Here is a 13,194-nt window from a genome sequence, read left to right as displayed (position 1 = left end):
AATACATTTGATTAATGTTTACAAATGAGCGCGACTTCTTCGCTCGTCCCTGCACTACAACTCCACTGCGCATGCGCCTGACGTCAGCCGGGCTCACCGCGGCCTCCATTTTGCACTATTGCTGCTAGCCAGCTGCATACATTCGTGGTATAGCTTTGGTAAATAAAGTGCACGAAAGGATTGTTTCAAGCTGAAGGGATACTTTCACAGACAAAACGATGGCTAACCCATCAGCAGACGTGGAGCTCCCGGAGGGCGCGGAGGTCCGTAAATTGTCGGAGCTGAGAGTTATCGATCTGAAGGCCGAGCTGAAGAAACGCAACCTGGACACCACAGGCGTGAAGAGCGTGCTGTCGGAGCGTCTGAAAAAGGTATTTTTAACTGCGCACTTGTTAAGCAACTAGGCTTTTAATTAGGTTAATGCCAGGACTAGCAACAGGGGCCTGTATTTTCTTTGCTTTGTGAGTGCACTCTACAATGCCGACAGGCTAAAATGTTAATGCTATGTTAGCTTACGAGGCCCATTGACCTGAACGGTATGCTAGCGTTAGCCTGATGGACGTTTGCGTCAAACAGCTAACGTTAGCGTTAAGCGCTGTCATTTTCGTGGCTTTTCACACCATTGACGTTAATTTAGTTTTAATCTCCTGATGTACAGTCTAGTAAAGCGTTTGTGTTTTTTGTCAAATCTTCCCAAAACAGGCAATCGAGGAAGAGGGTGGGAATCCTGATGAGATTATTGTCACTCCAGAATCGGCCCCAAAGAAATCTACACCTAAACGGACTGCAAGAGGTAAAGTTTGAGTGATCTTACTCCAGAAGTGATTGTACGGACACACGGGCTGCACCAGTCGTTTCTGGAAACACAAAAAAAATAAAATGTGTTTCACTGCTGTTATATTAGACTTAGGCAGCTTGGTGGATACCCACTTCATGCATGTGTAACCTAAATATGGCCAAAAGGTCTATTTTGATGTGCCAGCAGAAGTGTTGAAAAGCACCTCTGTGACAGTCACAGAATTTCTTTTGGGTTGCATTTAGATTGTCCACCTCTTGTAAAATCTGGCATGCAACAGTTTTCTTTGAGATCTGTGAGACACCCAAATGAGGAGATTTTCTAACCTGATGTAAATTGTCTCCAGATACAAGGCAAGAGAATGATGAACCGGAGGACAACACTGTCGAGGAGGATTCCCACGATGGCCCTGTGAGTCTGCTGAACTTCTTTTCACACATTTAAGCACTGCTGGAGCATGATGCGTTTGTGGAAGAAGCCCTCCTTAACGACTGAGAAGTTGTTAGTCTCTGGACATTGCTCTTGAATTTTAGCTAAATTTGTCTGTTTATTTATCAGGAGGAGATTCAGGATGAGCACGAGAACATGCAAGAGATGGACATCCTCGACATGAACATTCTGGATGAGACGGAGAATGACAATGGAATACCAGCTGAGGATTATGAGGAAGAAGCAGAGAATTTTCACTCTGATGAAGACGCATTGCTGAATGAAGATCATGACGACAGGGCTTCAGAAGATGAAGGAAGAGATCCAGAGGTGAGAGACTACACTGTGAACTTGTCTACTAATTTTGATCTTGTGTTTCTAATAGGCACTTTTCAATGACTGCATTTGTTTCCATTTTAACAGATGGATGAGTCTGAGATGTCAGAGAGGGATGAATATATGACATGCTCATCGATCAATATGGTATGTTCTCTCACAGATATTTTTCATGTGTATAAAGCTTGTGACACTTCCCATCACAAACAGTCACATTCACTGAGATGTCATTCTTTTCTTTTAGGCTCAGGATCCAAACGCAGATGACGTGAAAGAAGAAACAGGTACTGTAGCAAATGGTCTATAAAAAGGTGGAGGCATCTTTTTACAGTGTTGAGCTTGGAATGCAAACACTTGTTTAGCTTCAACCAGGAAGAGAGACTGGAAGCCCAAAGGGAATTGCTGGCTTCGTGTTGAAATTTGGTTAACCATAATTCATAATTTCAGTGGTAAATATTGACTGAGCAGCAAGTTACATTCTTGCATCAGTAAGCCAGCAGTGGTTAACAATTTGATGCACACTGACAGCAATTAAATGTCAAGGTGAGGGAGGTGTGAGCTGTTGCTGGTGATTGCAGTGTTTTTAGGTCGCCACGTGAAGATCAAGACAAAGAAGATTCATCAAGACTCATCAACTGTTGCGAATTTTTAAGGACACTGACTCCGATATCAGCTGGACATGAAATTGCTGGACTTGAGCTGAAGTTCTGGTATATCACGAACGGACACTGGCAAAGTCAAAGGCTGAAAGAAGATGGGACTGCAGCGAGAATCTGCTGCTGCACTGCTGATCTTGTGGCTCTCTTCAACAATGAACTCTTTGTCTGCCTTGGATCAGGTGAACAGATTGAAGTGGTTCAGCTTGAGAAATGAGCCAAAGTGTTAGTCGCACTAGTTGTTTGGTTGCCCTCCAGCCTTTGGGTTCTTTTCCAGTCTCTCGTTAGGGTCTACTTCATCGTTTAATACGTAGTTCTAAGGTCACAGGCCAGTGGTCATGACGTTCCTAATCCAGGCCTTGCCAGTTCCTCGTTAACCATTGCTGTGTTTCAGAAGTGATTAAACTCTGTGCCATTCTATTCCTGTTAAATCCGTAGAAAATGACAAAGTAGCCGGGTCTTGTTTATCAGAGCCACTTATTGAAGATCAACACCAGGGCCACGAGACGAACCCTGAAGAAGAGCAAGCCGCCACCGCCGGAGGGGAAGAAAATGTGTCCGACACTGGTGCCAAGCCCAACCAGGCCGCCTCTGGAGATGTGGACAGCGACAGGGATGTTGTGGAGACTGACACCAAAGAGGTTGGGGACACACAGAATGTCCCAGAAGAGACATTGGACGCTGAAAACAAAAGCTCGCAGGATGTTAGTGTAAGCGAACAGGGCGCTGTGGGTGAAACTGTTGATTCAGAAATGGGGTCTAAGAAGGGTGAGGATGATGAGAAGACAGAAGAGAACGCTGCTGCGGATTCCGCCTCCACAGCGAAAGAGTCCTCTTCTGTAGAGGGCGATGATCAGAACAAGAGGTTTGTTGCTTTCTGTCTACTAGAAACCAAAATGGCTATCTCTGTTGCATTGGCTCCTTTGTGCTAGCAAAATTTGGATGCTCTTTTGGAGGTAAAATCGTTCTGTGCATTTGTCCGTTTTCATTTGTCATGCCTTACACTCACGTATCCACTTTACGACCCATTAACAAGTAATGTTATGGGATTGGCATCGGGTATAGTTCCATTTATTCACTGTTTAATCACTGCACAATGGTACATGATGGGCTGATCACTGTCGGTTATGTATTCTACCATAAAACACATAAATGTGTACATCTGTGTGAGGAGAGACCCAGGTGTCCACATTGCTGTGTATTTATGGCTTGTTTTCTTTGTCTCTAGCTCTGAGGAAAAAGATGGCAAGACCGAGGCAAAAGATGAAAAGGGTGAGAGAATGAAGTTTTTTCCCGCTTCTGATCCTTCATATTCAGTGGATACATGCTCATTGATTTATCGTGTATTCGTGTTTAGCTGCCGGAAGCGGTGCTGCAGCAGGCAATAGCAGGAACCTGTGGGTCAGTGGCCTCTCCTCTACAACCAGAGCGACTGATCTGAAGACTCTCTTCAGCAAATATGGCAAGGTTAGTCTGAGCAAACCAGCCCTACAGTCTGCACATCGTTTCTATTTGATGTTAAAGTGAGGATCGTAGATAATCTCTACCTCTCTGTCCTGCTTCCCCTTCTGTATCTGTCCATTTCCTGCAGGTTGTTGGCGCTAAAGTTGTAACCAACGCCAAGAGCCCCGGCGCCCGCTGCTATGGTTTTGTCACCATGTCTTCCTCAGAGGAGGCCACCAAGTGCATCAGCCACCTTCACAGGACCGAGCTGCATGGCAGGATGATCTCTGTGGAGCGGGTGAGTGCCAGAGGTTCTCCAACGATCAGGGTCCCACTCGGGTAGAGATCTAATGGATCTGAGTGAATGTTAGCGTTTGAATTTTAAGGTTTTGCTAACCTGATGGACACGATTCTAATTAAACTTGACATGCAAACCTAAATATAGACCCACAAGTCTATTCATAATCTTTATGAAAGCTCACGTGTTTCCGTAAGGCAGAACAGACACCAAGACATTAAGATAAGACTGCATGAAGCACCAAGCAAAGCTTTTACAGAACATGTCGGTGCTGGTAAATTTCACGCTTCAAGTCTAATGTGAAGTCCGTACTTACGAGGAGAGAAGATAATATTTTGTTAAAGATTAGAATGTCTTTTGGGCCAGAAATAACTTCTGTTGAGTGTTCGTGTGTATTTTCATTGTATGGTATGATCAATGTGGAATTTAATCTTTTGAGTCAGCTTTTGTGAATAAATAAATTCCTGTTTAATTACTGCAGGCTAAAAATGAGCCTACGGGGAAGAAGCCAGCAGACAAGAATGACGCCAAGAAGTCTGGCGGTGACAGGAGACACTCATCCGACTCAAAGTAAGACCACTTACAAGCTGTCGCATGTTTGAGTAAATCCTCTTACTAAGCTCCCCTCCGGCTTCGTGTTTTGGTCCAGTGTGCTTTTAAATATCCCGGGTGCATACTTTTCTAGTATGCCATGCTCCAGTTGTAAACTATAACCACAGCAGCTGGAGCTCCTGACCTGTGTTGCTCAAGAGCAGATAAGCTATCAGCTGAATCGGAGAAAAGTAAAGCAGTTGTTGAACTGTTGTTAAAATGATGGTGGACATGGTTCTGATAGAGCTCACATTGTTGTTTTTTCCTGTAGATCTGATGGAAAGGATGAGAAGTCTGAGGGAGAAGGAAAAGATGGCAAAGGTGAGACATGTGGGATGATTTCCGCTTTGTATGAATCAAGTAAACGCTGATAAAACGCCACTTCTCTAAACGTGTTCTTACTTTCTTGACTATATCATTCGTGTTTGTTTGATAGGGCGAAATGAGAGGACTGTAGTTATGGACAAGTCCAAAGGAGAGCCTGTCATCAGCGTCAAAACCAAAAGCAAGGAACGAGTAAGCAAACATTTGCCCTGTAACAACATGAGCAATTACCACTACCTGCTATCTTTCCTATTACTGTGTAATTTACATACAATACAATACACTTACCTAACTTTTCTTCTACTATTTTGTTCCTGTCTTTAGAGCTCAAAGAGTCGGGACCGCAAGTCACCCAGTAAGGAGAAGAAAGACATCCTGTCGTTTGACCAGATCAAAGAGCAGAGAGAGCGGGAGAGGCAGAGACAAAGAGAGAGGGAGATCAGAGAGGTGGAGAGACGCAGATACACGTAAGGATCACAAACAGCAGTCTGAACGCTTTGACAAGGCTGTGTATGAATACAGATCTGTGTTGATCGATGTTATTAAGCTGTGTTTACACTTGTCCTTTAGAACAGAGCATGTAGTGCTGAGAGATTGATCTGTGCCATCTTCTTGCAGTGACCGGGACCGCGATCGTGACAACCGTCCGGACCGTGAGCGCGAGCGAATCCGTCTGTTCCGGGAGAGAGAGGAGAGGAAACACTTGATCCGGAAGAGACACTGGCTGGAGGTACTGTCACATGACTTATTTCTAACAAGGGGTTTCTCGCTGTCTCAGTGCATTTCTGTCACTGTTCCTGCATTTTATTTTCTCTGTTGCATATCTCAGTTCGCCATCAGTCAGCCTCAATCCAATCAAGAGTTCATAACCTTACTAAAAACCCATGAACGGCATGATTCGCAGGCTGAGAAGCAGCGCCTCGATGCAGACCGTATGGAGCGTCAGTTCTTGGAGCGGGAAAGGCTACGTATTGAGTATGAGAGGCGGCGCGAGCAGGAACGGATCCTCAGGGAGCGCGAGGAGCTGCGGCGGCAGCAGGAGCAGTTGCGTTTTGAACAGGAGCGACGCCCCGTTAAGAGGCCTTATGACATGGATGGCAGGTAAAGAATGACAGATATAATGTGGTGATGCTGACCAGAACACACAGTATGACAGTATTCGGTGGACGAGCTCCATTCCTCATGTTGTTGCCTGTTCCTTCATTAGGAAAGAAGACTGGCCCGATAAACGCATGGCCATGGATGACCGTTACGGGCGTTCAGACTTTTCTCGCCAGGAACGTTATCAAGACTTTGACCACAGGGACCGGGGCCGGTACCAGGACGACATGATGATGGACAGGCGTGACAACACTCGTGGCATCGGTGCAGACAGAGACGGTCAGGTAAGGGGCCACAACAGTTGATGTGTTTTAATCTCCGCTGCTACAGCTGCTGTTACATTACAGCGATTCAGAATCCTGGATCTCACTACAGTCGAGATGTATCACATGCACTTTTTAACAAGCGCCTCACCTTTAACGAGTCTTTAAGTTAAAATATACCTTTTATGGTACGGCAACGGTGAAACATCCATGTGTTTTACTGCACCTTGTTGTGAGAGACTTTAACTGTCTTGTGTCTCTCCTCGCAGCACTTTTCAGACAGGCAGGACAGACACGGCAGAGACGGCCGAGACTCCTGGAGCGGAGGCTATGACAAGCGCATCAACCCCAGGTGTGCACCAACCTGAGCTTAAGTTCAAGCCATATGAAAACCTAAACAGAGTCCAGTGCTGACGTTTTCACTGAAGGAAAAGCCTGTAAAAAAAATGTTTTGTTTGTCTTTTTAGGGAAGGGAATCGAGACTGGGACTCCAACCGGAAGATGGATGGAGACAGAACTTGGCAAAGTAGGCATACCCATCCTTTAATGTGTGGTTGCATTCCTACTTAATGGCAGTATGGAGCTTTTTTTTAATACAGAGCTTTAACAACTGTCGTCTTGGTCTGTGTGTCTAATATTTAGCTTTTTTTTTTTGCTCCAGGTAGAGACGGTGCCATCCCGGGCCAGAGCCACATGGCACGTGGAGGAATGGCAGGGTGAGTATCGGAGTGAACGTCAGACAGATTAAAGGTTGTTTTTGAGCAACCAGAGCAGTTATTGATGTGTGTTTGTGTGTGTTTCATCAGCAGCCGTGGAGGCTACATGAACACAGGAACGTCTCAGTCCCTCTCTGGAGCTCTCAACAGACAGAACCAGCTGATGCAGGGCAGCGGGCTGCAGGGTGGAGCCTTTGGTCGACGCTACTGACATCTGTCTGTCTGAGGACAATAGTGGGACCGTTTCAGGACGTCATATCATGAAGGATGTGACCACCTTGGTTTTGTACATGTTTTTAGATCGGGAATCCTTTTTTGACACAATTCCAATCCATTTTTGATGTAGATCTTTATTTTTCTGTTGGCTTCCTAATTATTTTTATTTTCCCGCTGAGTGTGTGTGATGGTAGTGATCCACTGCCTCCTACTTTGTTTCTATAACACAACTGTCTGCTTGCAAGAACACGTTGGCCTGTGGTGGAGAGTCACATTAGAGCTCCGTGTTGTAAATTCACATGTTTTATAGCCACCTTGGGCGGATGGACCTAACCTCACCAGTCTTCTCTCTGTACCCCAGTTTGTGTCTGAAGCCTTTTCTGAGTTTTCCATTCTCATTAAATGAGCCTTCATTGCAGTTAATGTGCTCCCGAGGCTCCTGTTTGACATTATTCTTTTTATAAGACAGGTGGTTGGTGAAGTTATGCTGCTGATGAAACGGTTTTTAAACTACATGTCGCACACCATACTATACATGTTTTTTTTAAATATTTCAGTCTGTGCTTTTTTTTTTTTATATAGTATTTGATTTGTGTGATTGTTGGATAATGCTAAAAGAAGCCCTTGAAGTGTGTATGTGTTCATGATAAAATCTAAAATTTAATGTAAATGTAATGTTTCAGCATACGTTTCATGTAAATCAGATTTGTTTGTGTTTTTTTTTGCATGAATGTCATATTTTGTTTTCCTGTCCTTCTGCTGACGGGGTTGTTCAGTCACCATGCTCAGTTCAGTGGCAGTGTAAAATTCACAGGGTGAAATTGCCTCCAATAAAATATTTTTCATCTTTTTGCAGTGTTGATATGGAAACACACTCCCTGTCTCCATTTAAATGGCCTATTACAAATTTTTTGCATCACATTGGGGACATAAAAACAAGTATACAGCCTGACTCACACACTGAAGCAGCTATTCCTTGAGAGCTTCCTGCTGTAATACAGTTCTATAAATGCAGCATATAAGTTCTACACTGAATATTCTGGGTTCATGCACAGTCTGGCCCTTTTGACTCAGGATTGGTGGTTCAGTGAGTCATAACACTTGTCAGCTCAACAGTTTGTACTGTGCAAACTTGTTCAGGTATTCAAAAACTCCAAACAAGGCAGTCAAAACCAGTATGGAATCAAGACATTGAGCAGGCTCTCACCGGCCCGCTTCGATTCTGACACCTTTTCCTGTGACTCACACAGGGGGTGCTTGCACTCAAACTGCCGTTCTGGTGCCCTGAAACATTCCCAAATAGCAGAGGGACTGTTACTCAATTTGAAGTCCAGTGAGGATGGGTATATTTCACATCGCTTTTAGACCTCCAGTGAAGAAATGAGGTGAGAAGCGAATGGATTCATCAGCAAACCCAGTGGGTGGCCTAGGAGAGCTGACTGGAGTAAAGGTGACCCCGGTCAGAGTCAGTGTTGCGTACATCATTGTCACTGCAGAACAGCACATTGTCCAGGTTGAATTTTGACCTCTGTACTTCACACTCATAAGTCATAAGTACACCGAATGTCAGTATTGTCTTAGATGTCATTTCTAGATATAGCTCCTTCTTCACTCGGACTTCCTTTACACTCATCTATTGCCAACCACAAGTTCCTCTTCTACAAATGAAGCTCCTCTGTTTCGACAGATACTTTCCTCCTTGAACACACTGCAGCTCATGTGTCATGAAGTGCAAATGAATGATGACTCAGTGTATGTATATTACTGTGAAAGTACTCAGCATCACGCTTGGATGGTAGTTTGAGTTTCATATTAAATGTAAGTTTTACTGAACTGAACTTTCAACAGGTATAAACCTGAAAAATGAGTCCAAATCCCCTCAAAAACTCTGAAGCTGGATGTTACTGCTGTCGTCTCAAAGTCAAACTGTGAGGTTTGCTTGGTATTAATGACATGGAAACTTATTTACTTGCTGTTCAACTTGATTTCTGTGCTAAGATGAACAAAGCTATAATACATATATATAATTATTAAATTATACAATAATGATTTAGAGTTAAAAGTTCCCATTAAATTAAAAATGTACTCACCTTGTTGTTATGTTGTGTTCCTGGGTGCACTTGTCCCTGTTTTCACAAAATGTTTGATAAATACAAATTTTCTATAATTACTTATAACCCTGATTCCAAAAAAAGTGGTGATGCTGAGCTTAAAACTGATTGTGATCATTTGCTAATCTCTTTTGACATACACTCAACTCTAAACACTACAAAGACAACATGTTTTAACTCATCACCTTCATTGATTTTTGTAAATATCTGCTTATTCTGAAATTGATGTCAGCATCATGTTTCAAACAATTTGGGACAGGAGCAACAAAAGACTTAGAAAGTTGCTCCAATGCTCCAAAAACACCTGTTTGGATCATTCCACAGGTAATCAGGTTCATTGGTAACAGGTGATAGCATCATGATTGTGTCTGAAAGGGGCATCCGGGAAAGGCTCAGTCGATCACAAGCAAGGATGGAGTGAGGTTCACCACTTTGTGAACACATGATTGGATAAAAGATGTTACTACAGGAGCTCAGGAACACTTTGTAAATTATTACAGATTTTGTGCCAATACAGGTGACCCCTATGATCATAGCAAATCTGCAGGTCTTGTAACATTGCCAGCATCACCGGCACCCCCCCCCCCCACCCATCTGTCTACCCCATCTTTCATGTGCAAACACAGAAACCACACAAGGCAATTAATTATATTGTAATTATAATAAAGAATTAATGAATCTTAGTTTGAGTACATGAAAACCTTGAGTCCATCTCTGTTCTATTTCCTCTGTTGTTTTATTGTTGTCCACTAGGGGGTGCCATAGAACCATAAATAGAAGCCATAGCTCCTCATTTGTCTATTGCTTTGGGAGAAGAGGTTGTTGCAGATCAATGGACAGTTAGTGCAACTATAGAATCAGCTGATATACAACATTTACATTGGCAACAACCATGTGTGAGGATTTAAGTCACTACATTCATGCACTGCAACTGACAAAAACTCCATGTGGACGTGGATGACCGCAGTGCTACAGAACAGAAGTGAAAAAAAAATGAGGGCAGAAGATCGGGGGCCTTAAGGACATGACTTGTGGGTGAGAGGGTGCTGGGGATGAAGTCAGGAGTGCTCCACCACCACAAATCCACCACATATAGTCCACCAGATGTAGAGCGAACAGCTTAAATCAACAGGACTGCAGCTGCTGGGGAGAGGAGAACTCAGAGTCTGAGCTAGAGAAGGTCTCAGATACTTCACCTGGACACACACTCACACTTGAAGGCAGAGAGACTACATACACTGAGGTGAATGGGGAAGAAATGCACACACACACACACACACACACACACACACACACACACACACACACACACACACACACACACACACACACACCCCACTGATCCTCAGGTCACCGCCGTGCTGTGCAGCTTCATTTACCCAGATTCCTGACCTTTGTACGTTCACTGTGTTTATTTTCTCTGATGTCTGTCCTGATGGGTCGTCTAACTGAAGGGTCCTCCATGTTTCCATGCTGCGTCTCTCCTCTTTCCTTCCTCCTCTCTATATTTACATTTGAGTTTATGACCTTTTCAGTGGCTGTCATTCATACGATGGAGTTGATATAGGTCTGCATGTAGGTTTTACAAACTGTAATACATTTTGCTGTATCCTGCATTTTCCTATTTCACAAAGGTTTCTCTCTTCCTTAGTGGTGGTATGTGGAGGTTTAGCAGGTAATGTGATGACTGCAGCAGGTGCCACATCCCTACCCCATCCTGCAAGTCAGAAACAGACAATTCACATCATGTCACGCAGCAGGTTTTCAGTAAGACCGTCATCGCTTCTGTTGATTCTCGTCTCAGAATCAGTGGCAGTGCATGTGAACGTGAGACGTTACAGAGAGCGAGCTGCAGGCAGGGTCCTAATGTTTGTGTTACGTGTTTGCATTTCATGGTATGCTCATGTGCATAAGCTCCTCTGTATGTTAGTCTGCAAGGCACCAGACTTAAGACCACCAGAGGTGGATCCATCAGGAGCCTTCTTGAACAGCTGAAGGAAAACAAAGCTGAGACAACATTCTTAGTATGTTTCCACAGAACTGAAGCTCAGAGCAACAGCTTGAGCACCACACACTTCTATCAAAACTCCTAGACATCTATGGAGAAGGTGAAACTGTTAATATGAAATTTCAAGGGTTTTGAGTAGTTTTTTGGAAAACTTTAAAGAAATTTCTGTTCAGGATTTTTGAGGGATTTGGGTAAAACCACAGACGGATATTAGATAACAAGCAACAACAGGACGACATGAGGGCAAATCCTTCATCTGGTGGAGGTCGGCTGCCAGAACGCTGATCCTGAGCTTCTCACAGTCATTCATGCAGGACACCCAGAGCAGGAATGATGCAAACTCTCTTTTCTGCCTGCCAAAGACATCGTGCTCAGACGGCAGGCAGACTGATGAAAAGAGAGCGAAGGCCAAAGCTGAGGCAAGCTGGGTCAGCACAGTCCAAGACCTCATCAAAGAGGGAGGCAAGAGGACAGTCAGACACAAGGCTTGAAGATGTTAAACTTTGTGAGCACAGACTGTCACCAAATGTTCATGCCTGAGTGGTTTCTGAACTAAAAATAACCTTTGATGGTCTTCTAGGCCTTTAATTTGAGGGGTTTTTTATGTCTGGTTGCACAAGACAGAAAACTCATCACTTTATTAAAGACTTCATCAACCAATTAACTTGTCGTCTTTAACATCACACTTACAGTACATTACTCACTACCCAGTATTTGATCTAAAATGATAAATTATGTGTTTATTTTACAGTTTCTGTTTCTCAGATACAATTAGGTAGCTGCAGGTCAGACGCTGGCATCTTGTGGAATAGCCGACACCAAATAGTTATGAAATGTCTTCTTTCTCCTGACTTGGGACATCACTCGAGAGTTGAGAAAGTCCAGTCTGACCAGACTGGTGCCGACCGCTGCATGCACAGCGACCCGAGTCTCCCTTGTATCTGACTTAACACTTGCTTGACCGGCTGCCTTTGTGGGCTGAACATAGGACTCATTCAGACTTCTGGTCTGCTGCATTCCTCTCATGACATTCAGATAAAACCACCAACACACGTGTTTAAAAGCACTTATGTAATATACAGGCAGGAAACTCTGATGGAAAAACTGGAGAAAACTGAGCAGACAGAGCTACTGGTGTGTGATTGTGTCTGTCACATGTGTGCACTCACAGCCTGCACACACATCCACATAGTATGCATGCTTGCTTATTGCATGCATATCACTGTCAGGGCTCTTTGTCGGGACCTGCCTGCATCTGCGACACATGTGTGGACGCTGCATGTAAAGTTGACAATTGATGCTCTGTGTGACCTGATTTACAGAGGACATGCAGCAACAGATGCGTGCATGTACTGTGCATACATTGCACACACACACACACACACACACACACACACACACACACACACACACACACACACATTCTAAGGGTGTATTGACATACCTTATCTAACTGGCAGACAAAAATGACCTCATGTAACAGCGCAGTTTTGAGGCTCAGCATCCTTAAATGCACTTGAGTTTCATATATATTTTTATTTATGTCAGATATTATATAAGGAAAAGACTGACGGTTCTGACTTCCAACCAATCTCACGAGGTCACCCTACCATACATCCGCTGTAGTTTCCTCACCGAGAGCAATAGGAAAAAATGGCTTTATTTTTAGACGTAATCTCAGTCGATTATCTTTAAAGAGTACTCCATCGAGTTAGTGCTGCCCTCTGTTTACATTGTCAGGTTCTTGACAGACAGTTGCAAAAAAGATAAAATTGTTGCAGCAGAGCCAGAGGCATCCTCTCCTTTTATTCCAAGCATTCTTCTTCCTTGACAAAAGCTGACGCCTTCATCACCCACGTGCCTCATCAAAGGAGCAGACAAAAATGTCCTCATGTTGTGGTTTGAC

General features: G+C 43.8%; 1 protein-coding gene across 4 annotated transcripts; it reads left to right on the top strand.

Moving 5' to 3' along the window:
* Positions 1-73: 73 nt before the first annotated feature.
* Positions 74-8,020, top strand: safb (scaffold attachment factor B). 4 transcript variants are annotated; one of them, XM_076726028.1, is made up of 21 exons: positions 74-371; positions 703-793; positions 1,143-1,207; positions 1,355-1,555; positions 1,649-1,708; positions 1,806-1,845; positions 2,689-3,082; positions 3,446-3,489; positions 3,575-3,684; positions 3,809-3,958; positions 4,440-4,528; positions 4,821-4,870; positions 4,986-5,065; positions 5,198-5,340; positions 5,492-5,603; positions 5,778-5,974; positions 6,081-6,258; positions 6,507-6,589; positions 6,705-6,763; positions 6,899-6,953; positions 7,047-8,020. In XM_076726028.1, the coding sequence occupies exons 1-21, from the start codon at positions 219-221 to the stop codon at positions 7,162-7,164; spliced, it is 2,472 nt and encodes an 823-aa protein (XP_076582143.1). In that variant the 5' UTR covers positions 74-218; the 3' UTR covers positions 7,165-8,020. The 4 variants fall into 4 exon arrangements, with proteins under 4 accessions (XP_076582143.1, XP_076582142.1, XP_076582141.1 ...); XM_076726027.1 differs by having other exon boundaries at positions 7,044-8,020; XM_076726026.1 differs by having other exon boundaries at positions 2,656-3,082.
* Positions 8,021-13,194: the final 5,174 nt, after the last annotated feature.

This window comes from Chaetodon auriga, chromosome 3 (assembly GCF_051107435.1).
Source record: "Chaetodon auriga isolate fChaAug3 chromosome 3, fChaAug3.hap1, whole genome shotgun sequence".
Lineage (NCBI taxonomy): Eukaryota > Metazoa > Chordata > Actinopteri > Chaetodontiformes > Chaetodontidae > Chaetodon > Chaetodon auriga.
Note: the sequence above shows the minus strand (reverse complement) of the source record. Positions and strands in the feature narration are given on the sequence as shown.

Bases quoted from the DNA above. Each gene is read 5' to 3' on its own strand.
- safb (XM_076726025.1), top strand. From the start codon at position 219: ATGGCTAACCCATCAGCAGACGTGGAGCTCCCGGAGGGCGCGGAGGTC. The intron at 1,208-1,354 runs GTGAGTCTGCTG...TTTATTTATCAG, and splicing joins AGGATTCCCACGATGGCCCT to GAGGAGATTCAGGATGAGCA. The intron at 3,490-3,574 runs GTGAGAGAATGA...ATTCGTGTTTAG, and splicing joins CGAGGCAAAAGATGAAAAGG to CTGCCGGAAGCGGTGCTGCA.